This window comes from Rhinatrema bivittatum, chromosome 12, assembly GCF_901001135.1.
Source record: "Rhinatrema bivittatum chromosome 12, aRhiBiv1.1, whole genome shotgun sequence".
Taxonomy (NCBI): domain Eukaryota; kingdom Metazoa; phylum Chordata; class Amphibia; order Gymnophiona; family Rhinatrematidae; genus Rhinatrema; species Rhinatrema bivittatum.
The window spans coordinates 49,696,385-49,717,614 of record NC_042626.1 but is presented as its reverse complement, the minus strand read 5'-3'; the positions used below and the strand labels follow the sequence as shown (position 1 = coordinate 49,717,614).

At 49.1% G+C, this 21,230-nt stretch overlaps 1 protein-coding gene across 3 annotated transcripts in view; it reads left to right on the top strand.

Annotated features, from left to right (window-relative positions):
* Positions 1-1,141: 1,141 nt before the first annotated feature.
* Positions 1,142-21,230, top strand: part of LOC115073856 (inactive phospholipase C-like protein 2) — a 109,954-nt gene continuing 89,865 nt past the window's right edge. For 2 of the 3 annotated variants that reach the window (XM_029572743.1, XM_029572746.1), the window contains exon 1: positions 1,142-2,031. In XM_029572743.1, coding sequence (XP_029428603.1) covers positions 1,840-2,031 — 192 coding nt within the window. In that variant the 5' untranslated portion in view covers positions 1,142-1,839. The remainder of the gene's footprint in view (positions 2,032-21,230) is intronic. The other variant, XM_029572742.1, reaches the window with a different exon arrangement.

Genomic DNA, 21,230 nt, shown 5'->3' with positions numbered 1-21,230 from the left:
CGTCCCCCTCCCCTGCATGTCCTTTCTTAACTTTCTGTGTAAGCTGCTTGGGAGAGTTTGTAGGTTGCAGAACACCCCTGCCCCCCCCCCCCCCCCCCCAGCTGCCAATGTATAAAAATCTGGTGTTGGTGGAGGCAGACCCGGGCAAGCCGAAGCTAGGAAAATACCCATGGCCTTTAAAGACCCGAAGCTGTAAGAGGTGAAGGAGCTGTCAGGAGACGCCCAGGCTGCCCTTGGCGCGTATGCATTTTTGTGTTCTGCGTGGAAGGGTTAAAGACCACCTGGTGACACTGCGTTCCCTCCGCGTGTGTGGGTCCGTGTCAGCGAGCAGCAGCGGGCACACATGGGAGACAGGGCGGATGGACAGCGTGTGGTTTTGGAGGGGTACTGGATAATGCTAATCACCATGAACGCACTTGGAATTTCTCTGCATGCTGAAAAAAAAAATTAAGGAGTTTATTTGATTGTCCATTTTTTCCACAGGACATGTTCAGTCGAGCGATGTGCTGTACTCCGCAGGGACGCCTAGAAAAAAAAAACTTAATTGGGTTTAGATAGCCCTTACAGTCAAGAAATTGAGTCATCATGACTGGTTTTCATTGTAGCCAGGCAGAAACCCAAAGCCTGAGATCTCAGGCATTCTTCATAAAGAACTTTTCCCCATTCTGTGCCTATGGAAAATAATCTGCTTTTAGTGGGGGGAGCGAGAGGGAGAGGTGTCTGGCTTTTATTCCACATAAGTGTAAAAATAAAAATGGGCATCAAAAACCTTCTTGGGCAAGAAAGAAAGAAAGATGAAGGAGTAAGACCCGGGGAGAGGGCCACAGAGCAAAAGAAAGCCCGATGCTCTGCAGCCTGGGGTGGGATTTAACCCTGCGCAGCGGAAGGGATGGAAGTGTAAATCACTCAGCCCAGCGCCATCTGCTGCTGCCTCCCGTTTTGCAAGACCCGCTCATCCAGGCCTGGTTTTACCCCCAGTGCCTGATGGGACTTGTAATCTCGCTTTGCTTAGGGCCATGCATGGGACTACAAGTCCCTGCAGGATCAAACCGGCCCTGTGAACCTGGAGCCAGCTGGCAGCCTGGGCCCCGTTCAGGCAGCAGCAGCAGCAGCAGCTCGGGCTGCACTCTCTTTGCCCTTAGCCCCGGGGTCTGGGTGCACCGGAGAGAGGCAGCGCTGCAGCTCCCTGACCCGGGGAAGGGCAGAGCGCGCGGCTCCTGTTCCCTTTCACGTCCTGCTCTTAAATTAGCCCTGTGCTTTGATGAGGAGAGATTGACGTCCGTCTGCCGTTACATTGAACAGCTGGGGTGGGGGGCGAGATCTGAACCAGCCGGACAAAAGGGAAGCCCAGTGCGAAGTTTCAGGCGATCGGGCACTGGATCGAGGGGTTCTGCGGGGGGGGGGGGGGGGCGGAAGCGGTGCACATGATGTCTGTGACTCGCCCACCTCCGGTAATAAGAGCCACCCCCCACCCCGCCTAGGTCCAGGTTGTGTGCGATGCAAGAGCAATGCAGAGCAAGTGGGGTAGGGCTGCAGCTGCTGCTTGCAAACTCTCAGCCCCGGTGCATCCGCCGCCTCCTCCTGCAGCCTGATCACGTTACTCGCTGAGTTCACCGGAGTGCTATGTGGCTAAGGAGGAGGAGGCGAGGCAGCGCCAGAGGCAAATAGCCCGCCCGGGACAAGGGAAGGCGGCGGCAGCGGGAGCACGTGCGGCGGCGGTGGTGAGGGGGGAGCGCGGGCCGCCGCAGGGCCCGGGGAGGGAGGGAGGGAGGGAGGGATCGCTGTACCCCCTTCCTCCCCCAACCATGGAAGCGATCGCTCTCTGAGGCTCCGCCGAGCATGGCGGCTCACGCCCGGGGCTCGGGGGCTGTGGGCCGGGAGGCTCTGCTGGCTCCGTCCCGGGCGGGCGACGAGCCGCCGGCGAACGGGCGATGCCGGGCAGAGAGCCCCCGGCCGGGCAGGGGCAGCCGAGAGAACTCCGCCGAGAGGAGCCCGCGGGCCGCCAGCCACCGCACACCCGGCATCATGAAGGTAAGAGTGGCCGCCGAGCGCCCCTCACTCCCCGGTCTTGGTCTTCTTATCGCCTCTCACCCCCGGCCCACTGTATCCTGCTCCTAATTAAAGCCCCCTCCACACATTGCATCCCAATACTGGTCCCTGTCCCCCCAGCCTGCATCTTAATCCTGGTCCCTATTCCCCCCCCCCCCCCTGCATCCTAATATTGGTCCCTATTCCCCCCCCCCCCATGCATCTTAATCCTGGTCCCTGTCCCCTCCCCCCATCTGTGCCTGCATCCTAATACTGATCCTCTATTCTTTAACTGTGCCTGCATCTTTGTGATAGCCCCCTACCACTCCCCCCCCTCCCCCTTGCATCCATATGCCTGTCTCCTCACCCCCTTCCCACCCCTGTTATCCTTGTGATCGTCCCTAATGATGGCTCCCCTGATTACGTTGATCCCTGCATAGGACTCAAAAAAAGGCTGAGGGGGGGAGGGCTACTGCAGGATGCTCCAGTCGTGACCCTGCCGAGTATTACTGGGACAGACAAACCTGAGAGCGGGGAGAGCAGCCCAGCACCGGAGCTGGCAGACTGAGGGGGGATCCCTGACTCGGGGAGTCCCCGTGCTGGATGGTTTCCCAGTAAAACCGGACGCCTCTACACTGGGGCAGTGTTGGGGGAATTATCGTGGAGGGCACGAAACCTTGGAGACGCCCCGGGTCGCGCACTCCAGAGGTGGCTGCACGCCTGGGTTTTCGGTACTGGAGTCTTGAAGCACTTGGGGGGGGGGGGGGGCAGAATCTTGTCTGAATGTTGTTTTGGTTTCTTTTTAAACGAAATAGGAATAACAGCGTCGTTGGAGTTTATAGTAATTCAAAGCTTTCTTGCCTCCATGGAGTAAGGGGAAGGTAGATGGTGGGGTGGGGGCTTCTTTTCTTGGAAAAGTGTTTTGCTGTAATAGAACTGTGGTTTCTCTAAGCTACCAGACAGCTTTACCATGTGCCTTAAAAAAACAAACCCCAAACAAACCTCCTTCTGGTAATGTTTGCTTGGGGGGTGGAGGTACCAGTTCTGACATTTATGTTCCCAAAATGTGACCCCCTATGACTTAACCTCTGGTTCTCGCCTGTGATTGGAAGGGTTTTGCAGGTAAACAGTTGCACCCCTCTGGTGTGCATTCAGAATATTGTTTAACCCTACCCCAATTCAGTAAGATTTAATGATTATTCGGTTGATAGTTTTCTGGATATGGAGTCTCCTTTTTGGTATTTATTTTATTTGGCTCCCGAGAAGTTTTAGATGGTTTTTTTTTTTGTTTGTTTTTTTTGAGCCTGTGCCAGTCGCATAGTAGATGAGAGCAGGAAAAGCCCAGCCGGTGCCTTCCTGGTCACCTTACTAAGGATGTAGCCCAGCCTAGCACCTGGAGCATTTGTGGGGGCCTCCATGCTGTCTGTGGCTGCCAGCAGCACTTTCCTTGGTTTCTGGGGTGTCCTAATCTGCTGGTTTCCTCTTGGCTGCCCTGTTACTCGGTGGAGCTTTCTTTATCTGCCCTGGACTCTCTCTCCAGGGAGTGAAGAATGGCCGAGAGTCTGCTGGCCTGCAGCCTTCCGACCCTGTTCCTACCGCCTTCCCCTGTTCTTGCCCCACGCCAGCTAGAAACCAAGCAGTGTGTGACAGGATTCAGCCACTTCCGCTAGGAGGTTATTCCAGGCATCTGCCCCCCCCCCCCCCCCCAGTAAAGGATTCTCTGAGCCTTCCTCCCTGCAACTCCAGGTCGCGACCCCCTTTTCTATGGAAAATTTCACCTTCCTGTGATTCATTGAAGCCTGCCAGATATTTGAATTTTTCTATCACCCCCCCCGCCCCCTTTTCTCTTCTCCCCTCTGCATGCATTTCGAGTGCCTTAAGCCGCCTTCTCTCGGGCTCCTGTCGCAGGCCTTGGACCGTTTTGCCGGCCCTCCTCAGAGCCGCTCCCATCCTCTCGATGTCCCTACAAAGGTCCGGCCTGCAGAGCTGAGCAGTGCTGGAGGTGGGGGTCTCGCCAGTGAGGGCCAGGCCACTTCCTTTTCCCCGCTGCTGCCACCTCTCCTTAAGCAGCCGGGCACACTGCAAGCTTCCCTGACTGTTTTATTACATTAAGTGGCCACCTAAAGGTCATCCGAGAGAATTACTCCTAGATCTCTTTCTCCTTGACAGTTCTCGCCCTTCTCAGTGGATCTCTGCACCCCAAACCTCTGCTTCTGTAGCATCACAGCTCATTTTCCAACACCTTAACTGCTCTGCCGGTTTGTTTCCCACGTTGTTCACACCGTTAGGTTTTCGTGTGATCTACAAACCCGTCCATGCTTTCCCTCGGGACCTCTGCATCTGATAAAGAGATTGTACAGAAACTGGTCCTAGGACCGAGGGTCCCAGCGAGCTCCCACCCTCTCGGCTCATGGCTTTCTCTCAGACTTCCCTGCTCTCCAGAGCTTCCTTGCCCATCTTCGACGTGGAGCAGGGAGAACAAATCTCAAAAGGTTCCCCTGGGCGACGTTGACCGCCGTTTCCATCGCCCCGTGAAAGAACCGAATTAGGTTTGCCCTCTGAGTCTCTGCTGTCTGGCGCCCTGTGACCCGACTGCTTTCAGGGTCCTGCGCGCTCTTTCTTTCTGGTGTTTCCATAGGCCCCCCCCCCCACCGGCGTTAGACTAAGAGGTGGCAGGAGCACATCTGCGCTCTCCCGGCCCCTCGGGACCTCCCCCTGTTTTGGAGGGTAACGTGGATACAGGGGGAGGGGCAGTGAGCACTTGCCTGAGCTCTTCCAGGGTCTGTCGGTGGGACCCCCATGCACCCCCACCCTGGCCGCCTCTGTAATTTCGTTTCACGTTGATTAATGCCCTTGGCACCTTAGATCCTTGTTACCCCCCCCCCCCCCCTTTTTTTCCTGTAAATATTGAACAAAAGAACTTATTGAAGATTTCTGCTTTTTTGCAGATGTCGTATTCTCTCTCCTTAATCTGGAGGTTTGTTATTTTTTATTTCCTCCTTGTATGGATTTCGGCAATTATTTTCCTCCCTCCGGACCCTTGTTCTTCTAATTGCCCCCCACCTCCTGGCCCCTTTGTTTTTCCTGGAAATATTTTTATTCGTAGAGATCCATGTCGGTCTTCAGCTGCCTTTTCCTTATGCAGGGCTCGATGTCATTGGGAGCGCAGTAAAGTTGTCCTGAAATTCTGCACGTGACTCTTTTTTTTTTTTTTTTTTTTTTTTTAACCGATGCAGCAAGACAAGTTAAACAGTCTGCAGACTCAAGTTTAAAATGCAAGCTCGGCTTTCTTACACAGGCTGAGCGCATGTTTTGACGCGGAATGGTGGGGAGTGGGGAGAGCAAGATAGCTCCGGGCAGAGGAGACAGCTGCCTTCCCTCCCCTTTTGTGAGCACTGGAACTCAGGCTTCCTCCCATAGCCTAACAATAGCCATGGAAACTTTATGTCACCATGGACTGGGACTTAAGTTTCCAGCGCGCCTCTCCTCACTGGCGTACGCTCATGCCATTGGCGTAGGATTTGAATGAGAGGGCGTTCGAGGTGCACGGTTTTTTGTGTGCAAAGCGCCTCGCTGCGTCGGCAGTCAAGTATGCGCACAAAAAAAAAATGGGTTAAACTGTGCTCTGCCGCGAGCACCTTTATTGCGTCGGCCCGACAGAGATCTCTTGCCTTCTCAATGTTTCCTTTTAACTCGTGGGCAAAACTCTCTGTAGCCTTCACCTCCGATTCCCAGCAGGGCCGCCTCGGCGCTATCACGCTTCAGCTTGAGGTCAGCCCTCCTGGAGGCCCTTGCCTGAGAATTACCACGGCTCCGTGCAGGCTGAAGCACACAGTAGTCATCCCTGGACCCCTAAGTGTTCCCTTCCCCTGAGGTCGGTGACGCTCGGGGTAAGCAGCGAGCAGTGCCCATCCTGCCCGCGGCCCAGAGAAGCGCACACTCGGCGGGTGCGAATGAGGTAGGAGTTGGGGCAGGCACAAAGCAGAAGGTTCGCCTAGGGCGCCTAAGAGCCTTGCACCGGCCCTGGTGACGCTGTCTCCATTGGTCCCAGAGCCTGATCCAGCATAGCCTCCCCTCACGTCGGCCCGTCCGCCAGTTGCCTGAGGATCACCTCTTGTTAGGGCAGCCAGGACGCCTTCGCACCTCGCTAATGTTGCAGATCTGCTCCACATCTGGTAGACTGAAGTCGCCTACGAGCATGGCCTCCATCCTGGTAACCCTCTCACCGCAGCCTGTTCCGCCTCCTGTCCCTGTGCTGGAGGGTAAGGCCTTTTTAGGATTTTCCAGGGCACCTTCTCTCTGCTCTCCCTTGACTGAAGAGGTTATTGTAGTGTTCCTGTTTGTAAAGAGCTGTCGTCTGTCTCTTCTGAAGCGGTTTATAGCCGGGGATGGTCACGTCCCAATTCCTGCTTTTGTTCCACCAAGACTCGATGGCGACAACAAGGTCCAAGTCCATCTCCGCCGTGGCGGCCTCCAGGTCTCTGATTTTTTTTGTTAGGAAGGTCCAGGGGACTGTCGCCTCCCCTCCCTCCGTAATTCCTTTTTCTGCTTTATTTCTCCGTTAAGTACTTTAGCGGCTCTCCCACCGCCACCTTTACTTTAATTTTAATGACTGATTTATTAGCCCACGTTGTATATGGAAAGAGGCTTTCGGGATTGCATTGAATGTCCGCGTGTGTGGTTGTGGGTTTACTCCTCCACCCCCCCCCCCCTCTTTGAAACAGATGGAGATGGGTCCTGGATGGTGGGGGCCGGAGAGAAATATCAGACTTCTTGAGCTTGTATTTATTTATTTATATTCCCTTGTTTAGCCGTCACAACGCTTTACAAACGTTTCGAAACACACACACACAATCCAGTACAAGACGTAAAAACAAAATTAAGGAAAAGAGAAAAGCATAATGTAAAACAGTAGTCTTAAGAACAATTAATACATCAATTAAAAGCATACAAATTAAGATAATTTATTATAAAAAAAAAAAGTGCTATGCAAATCATGGTCATAAGAACAATTAGTAAATCAGTAAAAATGTGAAAGTTAAATAAAAATAAAATTGGTAAATGGCATTAAGAGGGATTCAGATTTTAACCGATGCCTGCTTTGTAAGCCTGCTCGAATAGCCAGGTTTTGAGAGCTTTTTTTTAAACAACTTAAGTTCAGATTGCAATTGAGTGATTTGGGGAGCAAAGTTGGCAACGTTTGCTGAGATGTGCAGGCCCCTTTACAAGTCTGAAACAGGAAGACCTAGCTGCAGCAAACCAGGTGTGGAGCTAGGTCCTGGGGGACGGGGGACATGAGACTTGTACAGTTTATAGAGTTGCTGAGTGATTTGGGGGGTGTAACAGGGACATGATATTGGTATGAGAAACGTATGGGGGTGTTTTGAACGAAGATGATCTAAGGTTACATATTTATCTCCTTTATTGACTGTCTGGGTTACACTTTTACGCTGCTGGAGTCCTGCTGATTTTAAAGCCCTACGTTTTGGGTGCTGCAGTTCTGCTCATCGGGCATCTGAGGCCCTGTTGAAGCCTCCTTATGTATCTTGCCCTCTGGCTCGGTAGCAGCCTTGCCTATAGGAGAGCAGAATGCACTTTGCTCCTCGGGAGGTCCATGAATGCTGTGGTGGCAGAGTTCCCTGCCTCCAGGGAGTGGAGGGAGTTTCAGCAGTTGCTCGGCAGTGACATCTGCTGGCTGGGTCCCGGGAGTGCAAGTACTGTGTTCCAGAGAGAGCTGCAATCTGTGGCCCCTGGCCCAGACTATCGCTGTAATGGTCGCACTAGGTGGAAGGAAAGGGCTAAAAGCAGAGACCCCCCCCCCCCCCCCCGATAGTTGTAAATCAAATCTCGGGTTGCCATAGCCCTGCGTGGGGTCCGTTCTGACTGAGCTGGGAGCTCCCTTTGAATGTGAGAAAAGGAGGAGGCTAGGAATTGACCTAAGGAAGGAACTAGTTGAAGAGCGTGTGCTCCCGCCGGGTGCTTTCTCATGAAAGGCAGGCAGCACTGTGCTTCTGGACCGGTTCCTAGCGGACAGCTCTCGAGGTTTTCTGTGCAGGCTCCTCCTGCAGTGACACTTCATAACCTCTCGTCCCTTGTCTTCCAGCTGACGGAAGCGTTTTAATAATGCATTGGAATCAGTTCCTCCAGCTCTTCCTCCTATCAAGCTGAGCGCTTTCCTGCCAGAATTTAATGTTTGATGCCTAAAACCAGCAGCACAGCCCTACCCAAGCTTCTGCTGCTCAGTCTCCATCATTCTGGCCACAAACTTGGGTCTCTTTTTTTTTTTTTTAACGGCATGTGCACGAGCTGTGGGGTGAAGAACACGCTGTTAGTTTATCCCGCCCGTGATCTTAGCTCCGCTGACCGGTTTCCGAAAATTCCCTTCTGTCGGCAGCGCCGGTTGCTGACCTTGGGTACCGGTGACGAAAGCCATCACAGGGGGCCTCCTTCATGCTATGTAAACTTGATCCTTGCTGATGGCTCTTCTCTTAGCTGTTCTATGGTTGCATTGGATCCAGTACGTGATGCATTTTTACATTCCTGTTCCAGAAAGAAAATGAATACAAAGGGAAAAAAAAAAAACCCTTCAGGTACTGCAAAGTGGTGGCATCTCATTGGCCAATGGCAGGGCTTGGATTGCACTTTTATGGATACACAAGTGACTGCTTGTGGCAGCGTTCCCATCTCTGCGCACAGCGAGTCCCCATTCTTTGGGGAGCGGTGTTAAATTTCGTTTTCTTTTTCAACGGAGTTTGTCGTGTTTTTCTTCAGAGCGCTCGATACATGCTAGGCATTCAACGAAGAAGAGCGTGGGAATGGGTGATGGGAGAGCCCATCATAAAACTATGTTTTTATGAAAACTCCCACTCCAGTGTAGCAGAGCTGGCCAGAGCTCCTGTGATATGACACAGGCAGCATATCGCTCTCTGGTCCTTGAGAATAGGAACCTATGGACTGGCCATTTTTTGTGTTTTGCCCCCACAATGGAGAGCCACCTATTTGCCTGACAAATCATATCGGGGGAGAGGAATTTTGTTTTTCTCCTTTAACATCTGAATTGGTGTAAAAAGGTGCCAGCTGAAAGCTGCCCTGGCCAAGTCTGGTCCCAGCTGTCTGTCTTACTCCTTAGCACGCAGTCAGGAATTCTCTTCTTTTCTGCATTTCCAGTTAGGCTGCAGAACAGATATGTGGCAGCTGCTTTAAAACTGAGGGGGAGGGGGTCGGTATGCTACCCTGTGCTTCCCCTTGCCATCATATAACAGGCAGCTCGTTCCTTCACATTTTTCTTTTGTGATTCCGTTCAGATATAATGTAATTGTAGCTGAGCCGGTGTAGGCAGGGTCTGCCGGCCCCAGAGGGACGTGCAGGAGCGCCAGCCTTGTGGGATCCTGGGGCAGGAAGCACTGCAGCTCTCACCTGCGTCCCTGGCTCTCATTGTCTCAAGGATCTTTTGTAAACATCTCTCCTGCAAACCCGACTGGCGTGGGGGGTGGTTGGGGAACATGTTGAGAACCATGGAAGTAGAATTCTCTCTGGGGCTTTCCAAACCTGTACTGGTGACCCCCACAGCTAGTCAGGATATCCACAATGAACGTGCATGATATCTACTGCGTTTCCACTTTGTGCAAGTTTATGCACATTTGTCTCCTGCATATTCTTTGTAGATATCCTGAAAACCTGACCGACTATGGGGTCTCTAGGACAGGTTTGAGAAGCCCTTGACCTCCAATCTAGAAAAGACTGTGCAAAAATTGACCTTGGTTTTGCTTACCAGCATGTGCTCTGACTCCTGTGTAGCTGATAAAAATATATATCTATATATAATTTAAAATCAATAAAGTAAACAGGACCTGAAGGCCATGTGAAGGTCATAATTTTCACACTTGTTTCTCTGGTGGGACAACTTGATGCAACCCGAGTTTTAAAGCATCGGGTTCTGCACTTCTGTCTATGCTGCTGGGCTTTTTCGCCGTCATGGCACTTTATCTTCTGTGCAGCTGGGCCTTTGCTGGTGCTGGATAAAAGCATGAGTGTAGCACCTTAGAGCAGGGGTAGACAGATCTCTCATGCATGTTCATTATGGCATTCCTGAAAACCTGACTGGCTAGGGGGAAAGTGCCTCTCGGAGGCTCTTGTAAAAATATCCCTATTGTGCCTCCCTCCTGCGTGCTGAGGGCAGTCCAGGTAAGGGCATCATTTACAGGGAAGGGTTGGGCACTGGGAGGAGACGAGCAGCCTTTGCCATCAGATGAGAAACACTGGTACCGACGGCAAGGTTCTCAGCTGGTTCTCTTCCTTTCTATCTAGCAGAACATTCCACGTGAAACTGGGCAACCATATATGCGACAGCTTCCAGTGTGATACAGGCGTCCCTCAAGGCTCAGCCTTTTCAATATTTACATGCTCCTTCTATGTAAACTACTAACAAAGCTAGGAATATCTTTCTTCCTTTATGCTGACAAAATACAGTTTTACATAACACTCTCCAAATCATATGAAAATACAGCTTTGATACTTTCTAACTGTATGAAAGCAACACAGCAAGAAGTTTCACAACTTAAACTAACATTAAACCCCAAGAAGACCGAAATCATTGGCTGAGTAGAAACACTTTGATAGTTAAACCACCTGTCATGGACCTGGGCAGTTTTCAAATAAATCCTTCAGATCTAGTGCTGGACTTAGGTTCTCATCTAGTTGTATTCCTAACATTGAAATTGCACTTCAGTAAACTAATCAAAATTGGTTATGCCAAGTTGCGTATACTACATCGGTTGAAACCATTATTAACTTTGGCAGACTTCTGTACTGCATTGCAAACTCTAATCTTCTCGGACCTAGACTACTGCAACTCCTTACTTCTAGGTCTTCCAGCAAGTCACTTAAAACCACTACAACTGTTACAAAATGCCGCAGCAAGACTCTTATTAGGATCTCGGAAATATGATCACATTGCACCCTCGCTGTTCTCACTGCATTGGTTACCGGTACAATCCAGAATTTATTATAAAGTACTAAGGATAATTTTCTACATCATTCTTTCCAATAACGCTAGCTTGTTAGGAGTGACACTACAACCTCACAATCCTTGGCGAACACTACGATCCCAAAATAAAGGACTATTTACTATTTCAGCAATAAGGAGCACACATCTGATGCAAATAAGAGATTGTGTGTTTTCTTTAGCTGGCCCAAAGCTATGGAATTCTCTCCCTGAGATGTTACGGATTTTACCTGATAGAGATTTAAAGGCGAGCTAAAAACATGGCTCTTCAAAAACACTTCTAAATTAAATTAAAACACCAGAAAACAGAGAGCCAGAAAGATTTGTTTGCACGTTTCCATTATAGTCTTTTTGTCTAACGCGAGATCATAAGATGTGAACACTCTTATCTCAGCTCTCCGTACTCCGTGCCTTATGAGCTAGATTAGTTATTAATATGAAATAGAAAATTCCCTAGATAGATATTAATGCCTGTGTCAGAATATTGCTGCTGTAACCAATCGTTTGAGTTATAACTGTGAATGTCACTTTGTAAACCGTTGTGATCTGTACATGGAACGACGGCACATAAAATGTCTAAATAAACAGTGTTGGTGGAGGTAAAGCCCCTTCCTTAAAGGGGAGGCCTTGAAGAAAACGCACCTCTGAATTCCTGCGAAAATTAAACGACGACAATGCAGCAGGCAATGCTCTCTAGTACATCGGAAATAATTTTTATGGGCCGGCTTATGTGGCAAGCAGACATGGCCCAAATAAGTACAGCCCTTCTAAATTCCATCCATAATCTCATGGGCAGGGTTTATGAGCGCAGACGGCGTTAATAGTACGCAGTGCTTGCTCTCTGAGGAAAAACCGGTGCTGTTTTTTTTTTTTTTTTTTAAGGGAGCACAGTGCAAATCAAGCAGGTAGGTGGAGGAAAAAGTGCCAGCACTTAGCATAGGCACATGTCCCCTGAGAAAAAAAACACTGATAATACCTTTAGAAAACCAGAAACCGTGGTAAAATACCTGCCCCGTCCCAGCACTAGTCTCTGGCCAGGATCTTATTGCGATCTATGATTGTGAGTGACACCCTTGCCCCTTCCCGCCTGCAGGTTAATACCTATGTTAATGTTTTTGGCTTGCAGCTGAAAAGAAGCACAGGGTTACCATGTCCTTTCCCCACAGAGCTTATGGCTCAGGGTGTGAGCCCTAGGAACTGACTTTCTGCAGGGCAAGTGCGTGATGAAGGTAGAATTGAAACCTGGGTCATGTGGTTACGTGGATCGCATTATGCGTACGTGTGTGTCTTGTAGGAGATTCTGGGCCTGCTTTGCTGTTTACTGCCTCTGGAAACAGGGGGAAGGGCACGTGGTAGCTACCAGGGGTTGCATGGATGCTTTTGAGATGGATTGGAAGATAATGTTTCATCAGATTGCAGTTGTGCAGACTGAGGCCCGGTGAGAGAGAGAGAACGTGGCTTGCGTTGAGTCTCAGAGAGGCTAATATATGAGATAGCAGGACCCCCCCCACCCCCATAGACACACACAAACGCATTTCGTGTCTCTTGCTGCAAGTGGTGGGGAGAGAATTAGGCAGGCTGCGTACAAAGGCAGCAGCTGCAGCTCCTCCAACTCCTCCAGCACTGTGAAGAGAATTATTATAGACCCAGACAAGGAAAAATGAAGGAAGAAATCAGCTGCTAATTGGGGAACTGAGAGCTAATGACCTCATTTTCTCTTCTGATTTGATCCCGAGGTCCTTCATCCAGTCCAGTGCTTCAGAGGAGCTCATGTGATGCCACCAGGAATGAGTCCCTCAGTGGAAGAGAGGCAAACGTTGGTTTGGGGGTGGGGCTATTTATTTATTAATTTTTTAGACCAATTCTAGTCCTGAATTGGGAGGTGTTCTTTATTTTTGTTTGCTTACTTCTTTTGCACCCAATCTCGGGTCCTTTGACAGCATGCACTATTCACGCGGAGTGCCAGCTGCCGCTGTCCAGGCGGAGGTGGAGGAGGAGAGTGGGCTGCCCCCTGTCGCTGATGGAGCTGGCAGGTAGTGCTGCGTTCTTATATAGTGCTCCCAGCCAGCTGCAAGGGCCCCTCTGAAATCGGAGTCCTCGAGACTCCATCCATTTCTCCAATATGTCCTGAAAATTGGTGTAGACGGGACACCAAACCAAGTTTTGCTAGGGGGATTTCACACATGTGCCCAAAAAAGTGTTGGGTAGCCCACTTTGTAATTTCTAGCGGTATCTTGTTCCTGAGGAGACGTTCGCATTCTTTTTCAAGACCCAGAATAAACAAATCTAAGCAAAATTGTGATGGGACACTGCTGCACTGATATTCTTCAGAGCATTACCCCCACACCCCCAATGCAGAGGTAAATATAGGGGGCAGTGATTGAGAGTGCCCACGTTACTGCAAACTCTGCTGGTGCTTTCCCACCAATAATCAAAGCCTAACCGCCCTGGCAGTTTCGTTTTGATGATTATCCAACGAAACGTTACCCGCATAGATCTGCTCCTGCTTTCTCTGTTGGGTATGGGTTTTTTTGTTTGTTTTTTTAATCGAGCCTCTCCTTTTGCTTCGTTTTCCGCCCTCTCCTCCAGCCCCATGAATACCTCAGTCGTGAAAGTACATGTGTTTAGAAATGCACATACCTACCTGCCCGGTGGGCAAGAGGAGATGGAAGAGCCAAAAGAAACGGGTGAGAAGCTCCAGAGATACAACTTCAGGTTGTATCTTGGCATCACCGTTGCTATGTTCTTATCAGCCCATACATCCTGCTCCTGTTGTAACAGGATGAGAGAGGGAGGAGAAATTTGAACTTACCTGATACATTTCCTTTCCTTTAGTCCTGCTACACCAGTCCAGAAACTTGCCTGGGAAGGTAAAATTTTAATTATTGCGGATTTTTGTTCTCGAGCACATAAATTAAAAAAAAAAAAATCATGATTTTTGGCTTTACTAAAAGTTTATTTCAGAAATTTTAGAGGTTCATCTCCTAAGCTTTTCTAGTTAGTTTTTGAAAAAATGTTTAATTGCAAATTTTAATAAAAGTTTTTTGTTTTTGTTTTTTTTCATTTAATAAACTGCTTTGTCATGAAAATACAGGTTTTAAATGTCCCACATGTAAATAGCGAAGTCATGTGCTCTGCCTCCATCTGCTGGAAGGGGAACATAACCAGTAGTTCTGGACTGGTATAGCAGGACTAAAAGGAAAGAAAATCAAGTAATTATGCATTTCTCCTGAACTTCTCCCCATGGTTCCTGTGGCTCTGTCCCCCATTATTTCAGCTCTATAGAATAGCGGTTTTATTTGCAGCAAGACCCCTGACGATGGCCCTCTGCTTCTGCCTCAGTAAATGATCTATTATGACTTTTTCAAGCTCTCATATCTTACAGGGTTTGCTTCCAATCTAATCATACTAGGCAGGGCAGAGACAGACTTGTGCCACTTTAGGAAACAGCTTAAAACTCATCTTTTTCTCACTTGCCTTCGGCACTTAGGCATTTAGACAGCAGGGATGTCCCCGATAGAGTGGAGCTGTAGTTTGCTGTTATTTATATAAATATGTCACTGCTCCTTTTGTGCTTGACATTTTTGTTTTTTTATTGTTATTTATTTATGTATTAGATTGAAAATGTTTTATTGTTGTCTCTTAATTAGGAGTGTAATGATGTAATCTGCTGAGATTTGTGGATCAACGGAATATACGTTTTTAAAAAATAAATAAAAGATCAGTCATATGCACAAAGCCTGCTATGCCGTGGTTATGTGCAACATCCACTAGAACTGAGCAGCTGTTTGATAGCACAAATTCCAGCTGTTCTCTCCTCGCATGATGACAGTTCAAGGCCTGATTGCACTGAGTTTATTGCTTGTAATTAAGCCTCTGTCCACCCCCAGGCTTTACTCCTCACAGCCTGCAAAATGACATGGAAGCAATATCGAGTGGGAAATTGAATTCCCTGTGTTAAAATGCATTTCAGTTCTGTTCGTAAGCACAGAGTGGACCTTTTTTACAGAACTGCTGCAGGCAGGCTTGCCACCCTACCCACATCAAAGCAAAGAGGCTGCTCCAGTCCTGGTTTGTTGCATGCAGGGAAATGTAGTCCTGTTCTTCTTGGAGGGGGAATTGGGCCTACAAACCCATGAATGGAATTGGGGGGTGAAAAAAAAACCAGAGCCGGCTGGCAACCATGTATCCTTCCCCCATCCCTTGCCACCAGTCCCCCAAACAGGGACCAACCGTTGTGTGCCTGTGGCATGTTGAGGATTTCATCGGCCACGTGTTTCGAGAGAGGAGACTTTGATGTGGGCTGGGTTGTGTATTGGCACCGGCCCTGCCTGAGTCCGTTTATGATGTGCCCTCCCTTCTCCCACTCCAGGTCAGTGGGTGCTGAGGCCCAATCCTTGCATCATTTCTGCTTCTGCTAACAGCTGTTCCCTTGCCAAAATGTGGGCTACCAATTGGCTCCAATTTTTTTTTTTTTTTTTTAACAGCTCAAACCAATCCAGTCCTAGTGTCATTGTCTTGCAGAGAGGACTTGAAATCATAAGCCCCTGCGTGCAAAAGGTTCACCTTAGGAAAAGCAGTTGGATGTAGGGGATAATCTTCCCCTTTACGTTTACACCAAGGTGCAATAGTTTTTAAAGTTTTCCTGCACAACACTGGGCAATGTCGCTGCCCTGTTTGTCATCAGAAGTCCCGCAATATAGCTCATAGCCAGATTTATTTGTACATAATTCTTGGCGTGCTTTTAGCCACACTGAACACATTTAAACATTTGACGTTGCAAATTGATGTGAGCACCAAATCAAGTAAGGAAATGGATTCTTATTCTGGCCAAAGCCATTTTATAAACGATTCGTGTGCAAGGAGCAGACACACTATAAAGAAATAGTTTCCAATCGATCTGCGTAACACCTGCTTGTCTGTGGTGAGCAGTGCCATTTGTATAGGGGTTCAATTGGGGGAAAGCCAGTGTTTACTCTGTGTGTACAATTATGTTTATACATCAATATACGAAAGGTCTGAAAGCAGCTGGAGTAGCAAAAAAAAAAAAAATATATATATTTTTGTTTGTTTGGTTATGAGTTTTTTGGTTTTTTTTCTTGGACTGGCAGATTCTTCCTGCTCCTTTTAGTCTTCCAGTGCAATCTGAATTGACTAGAGCACCATGAGCCTTCATTTGCAACTATTCGGGGGAGGGAAGGGATTGGATTCACCCTATTTATATCTTCCTTCCAGCACAGCCCAGCTGTCGCAGCAACATTCCTCGGCCAGGTCCACAAACTGTGGCTGTCTGCATAATCCAGCTAATTGGACCCTCAATCTGGCTGCTAGATGTTGCCATAAGAGCGATGGTTGAGACTTCTCCTCGCAGCCCTGGGGGGGGGCAGGGGGGGGTAAGTGCTATCTCCTAGCATCCCCTGGCAGAGAGAAGACGACCTGGCCAGAAATTGAACTCTCATCCTCCACGTGGCAGTCTCCTGTGTCACTGTGCCAGCCCTACACTATAGTTGTGTTTTTTTTAAATAAAATAGATTTGTTTAACAATAGTTCTTGACATCCCCCGACATTATTAGTTCCGAGTTTTGTGTGATTTGTGAGTAGATATTTTCCTGAGAGTTCCTCTCACTTAGCCACAGCTATCGTTATGCGTAAGCAAACTAAGGGGCCGCTGTGCTGTTTGTCATCAAGGAGCATCATTAATCCATGTACAGAAAGTAACAAGTAGACTTGTAAGATCATGCTTTCACAAATCCCCCCCCCCCCCCCCCCAAATACTCCTGGTATATACAGAGATTTCATGGCCTGACTGTTCTTGACAACATCTGTTCTCCTCTGCCCCCCTCCCCCCACCCAAAAAAAGTAGCATGGGAGACCAACTTGGCGCAAAAGAAATTAGAAAATTGATTTAAGGTCGCCCTGACATGGCTGTGTGCTAATCCGGAAGATTAGCACTGAGCTGATTTTTGTTCTAGAGAGTAAAATATAAAATTTCAAATAAATGAGCAGCCACACTACATTTTACTGAAAAAAAAAAAAAAAAAACCCAGCGAGGACACGAAAAATTCTGGGGCTAAAGGAGCTGTGGCAATCTCCTTGCGGATAATTACCCATTCAGAAGAGCCAAGAGTTACCAAATAAAAAAAATCACCCCCCGGGCTGAAATTTAGGGAACTCTGCATCAGGACTGGAGCGTGGTTGGTTGGAGAATATTTAATTCCAGCTCCCGTTGTAAAAACTGACCAGGGAAACCCACACAAGGAGGTTATTTATATATCCGATCCTTAGATCTATTTTTATTGAATTGGGAAAGGCTGCCTGCAGCCTCTCGCTGCACTATTTTAGCAGTTAAGATTGCTAGGAGATATTTTTGTCTTCTGTCGTCGGCTGTGCAGCTGCTTGGTGCGGTGCATGGCCCAGTCTTAGCTCTTCAGCCATTCAGTATTCATCGGGGTGGGGGGGGGGGGGGGGGGAGGTGTTTCCTAGTGGGCCATGGCACTAATGGGGGAGTGGGGATGGTAAGACCCTGCTGCAGAACAGTCTGAACCATTCCAGCTTTTATTTTGTCCTTTTGAGAGAGAGAGTGTGAGTGTTGCTAGCAAGGTGTGAGAAGCTTGCACTGCTGCTGCCTGGGCTGCACTTGTTCTGTGGTGGGACCCTGTGGGTGCTGCTCTCCAGGCCGTGCCTGTGCATGGAGGTGGGGCTGTGTGTGTGTGTGCAAAGGTTGCACTGCTGCTGCCTGGGCTGCACTTGTTCTGTGTGGGTGCTGCTCTCCAGGCCGTGCCTGTGCATGGGTGGGGTGTGTGTGTGTGTGTGTGTGTGTGAGAAGCTTGCACTGCTGCTGGCCATGCTGTGCCTGTTTATGGGTGACTGCTTGAGGCAGCTTTTAAATCTCAGGTTTGTTTCTCGCTTATGTACAAATACTCTTAGCAAGGCATGACATAAGTATACATAATAACTGATGCTTACAGAAATCTATTAAATACAATAAAATCAGAACAGATCAAATAATAAAACTTTAGCAGCAAACCAGGGCTGAGTAGGTTTTTTTGAAACAAAAATCAATATCTTTGCTCTTTTTTTTTCCAAGTCGATGCTTGTTGCGTTGGCACTCGGTTGTTTTAAGTTTGAAATAATTTTCTGAATAGAAGGCAAGTGAGTTTGTATTGCACTGGGGACCATATATATTTACATAGTAACATAGTGAATGACAGCGGGTAAAGACCCAAATGGTCCAACCAGCCTGCCCAGCAAGTTGCTAAGGGTGGTAAACGCCGCTTCTGGCAGGTGACCCCATGCAGAAACGTCCCCACAGGTTTCCCCTTAATGGATGACAGTAATAGCACGGAAGTGAAACGGCTAAGGAGACAGCTCTTCCTTTCCGATGGCTGACGTGAAAGCCGGCTTTGTGGGGGCGAGTAGCACAGTTGCCCGCTGCGTGGAAACCCCCCATGGCCCGAGCATGCTGCGTGCTCCCTCTCGCCTGCGGTTGGCGGCTGCAGGACCGGCATTGGAGTCCTTGGCCAAGAAGGAGCTCAGATCTGCGTTCTGGGATTTCTCGCCTGCCGGGGGGGATAGCAAGCGAGAACCCTGAACTGCAGCCTCACAGCGACTCCTTCCCATTTCGTTTTTTTCCACCCGTTGCCCGTGAGACCTGTGGGATGTGCGTGCATTCAGTTGTTACCATGGAGGGGTCGCGGGCACTGTCCTTCTCATGCCTGCCCCTGCGGCCGGTGGAGACGTGAACCCGGGGGCTCGCGTGCAGAAACACGACTCTTTGCCTGAGCCAGAAAGATTTGTGGAAGACACGTCTCTGCCACGAACGTTTTTTTTTTTTTTTTTTGCTTTTTACCCTACAAAGATTTTTTTTTCTCCGCCCCCCCCCCCCCCCCCCATGAAACTGATAAAATCCTGCACCTCCATCACTTTTGCCGCCATGGAAAAGGCAAATTCCATCATCTTCTGTCTGAATTGTCTTATTAGTCTGCGGTGTCACGTTTTTGTGAACTTTGCAGAACATTTGGGGAAAAGGTGGCTTCATGCCACATCCTTGGAGTTGAAGGTCCTGCCTGGTGCCCCTCAGCGCTAGGTGTGTGCGGGTACGGGCCCTGCAGAAGGAAGGCCACTCAAGTGCTGGGGCTGTTATTGGTTACTGTGATGCACCACAAGCCTCACTGTCTTCCCCCACCCCTCTTTTTTTTCTCCTGGCTGCTTCCTCTCCTCCCGTTACCCCTGTCTTGGACTGCCCCCCCCCCCCCCCCCCACCCCCAGCTCGAAGGTCCATATTCAGCCTGGCATCTCAGCAGGCTGGCAGTGGGTTTTGGCCTCTTCCCTTCCTAGAAATTCTCTGCCCTGGAAGGAGCTTGAGGGAGAGACAGGAATGTGATTTGTTATCTAGTGCACCCTCACCTTACGTTTCCTCTTTCTCTCACAACACCTCTGTAGAAGTGACACGTGAGTGTTTTTCGTTTGTACAGACCCTTGGAGAGCCGGGGAACGTAGTCCCATAACTCGCCCACCCCTAGATCTGGGTCTTTGAGGTCCTCCTAGGCCTGGGCGCACCCTTTGCCGTGTCACTTGTCATCCTCCCTGGCCGAGGTCGCACCTGCCCTGGTTAAGGGCTTTGTCTCGCTGCACAGCCGGCACTGCCTTTCCTGTGGATTTCCTGTTTTCTCTTCAGACCCACCGCTCTGAAGGTGTACAGATATAGACTCTTCTTTCATAAGCTTGTTCTGACATCCAGCAGCCTTTTGAGAGGTTGCGGTTACAATTAGATTAAAAGGGAGGGGGGGGGGGGGTGTTATCGATGTTCCAGTGCTGATCAGAGAAGGAGCTGCACTGCAGCCGTGGGAGTTGGGAGAGAGCTTTTACGTGGTTGAATGCATTCTTGCTTCTGTCAACTTTAAGAGGGGAAATGAAACTTAACAAAAGTCCCAACAAGGAAATATTTGTTTTGCCAAAAACCTGTAAATTTCTAGTTGTCTCTGAAACTCACTCTTCCATCCTTACTTAGTACTGTCGTGGATGTTAGCAGATAAGAACCAGTGGGCCCCACTCAGTATACGTGGCTTGTTCCCATCTACACCGCTGTAGCTAAGAATATCTCCCAGTTGTCAGCTGTACATGACTGACCACCTGCAGGAGATCGCTCGCTCCTTATCCAAATCAGTTTTGTTGACGTCTCTCGTTAGGTCCTATCCTGGTTAGATGAACATACAAGTGCCCTGCATTTAAACCAGCACCAGCCTGCCTGGCTCCACCGCCATACCCCCCACTGATGTCAGCTCAGGGGCCTTGAAGAAGCTGCCACCTCCAGAAGTGCAGGACACCATTGCAGGTCACCTCTGAAGGAGCGCTATGAGGGTCAACCCTTTTGGGGGCGATGGGAAGGGAGAGAGAGACTCTCTTGAATAGGTTGGTTTTTGGGTGGAGTGGATTGGACTTGCTTCTTTATAGTGGGTTTGGAGTTGGCAGGTTGCCTGGTTTGTTAATTTGTTGTTTATTTAATTGCGGTCGGGGAGGGAGAAACGTCTGCCCATGAATTGCTGTCCAGTTCCTTGGGAGCCCTGGATGGGCAGGTTGGAGTAGTTCAGGATGGTGGGGATAATTGTGGTTCTGATCATTGAATGCTATTTGTTGATTTTGAATTTGTCTTATGATTTTTATTATTTATGTAGGGTGTTTTTTGAAATGTTTTGACTGTAAGCTGCTTTGGCCAGTCTTGCTAGACTGAATGGGCAGGCTAGTAAGTGTGACTAGAAGTAGCCCCATCTCGCATTGCTTTCACCTGCCTTCATGCCTATCTTTACCACCGTCCTCCGTATCTGTCCCAAGCATGTTTCAATGTTGTCATGGTATTGGTTTCCACCAGCTCTACTGAGAAAGTTGTTCCTTGCTTTTTAATGCAGCTCTGCCTCTTTTTTTTTCAGCCCCTGCCGTACTGGAATCTTTTTAGCAACCTGCTTAATAATTTAATTTGTTGTCTGGGAAAGTCAATTTGAAATCTGTCTTGTTTTTCAATTTCAGCGGGGCCCAGGAAGATAGAGTGGCTCGCCCGAAGTCACAAAGCATTAGTATTGGAGCTGGGAACAGCACAGAGTCTCCCATGGAGGTGGGGAGACCCGAGCCCCTCACTCTGCTGGTGCAACGCTAGCATCACTTTTCTCTCCAAAGCTCATGCACAGAGCAGTAGGCTACGACT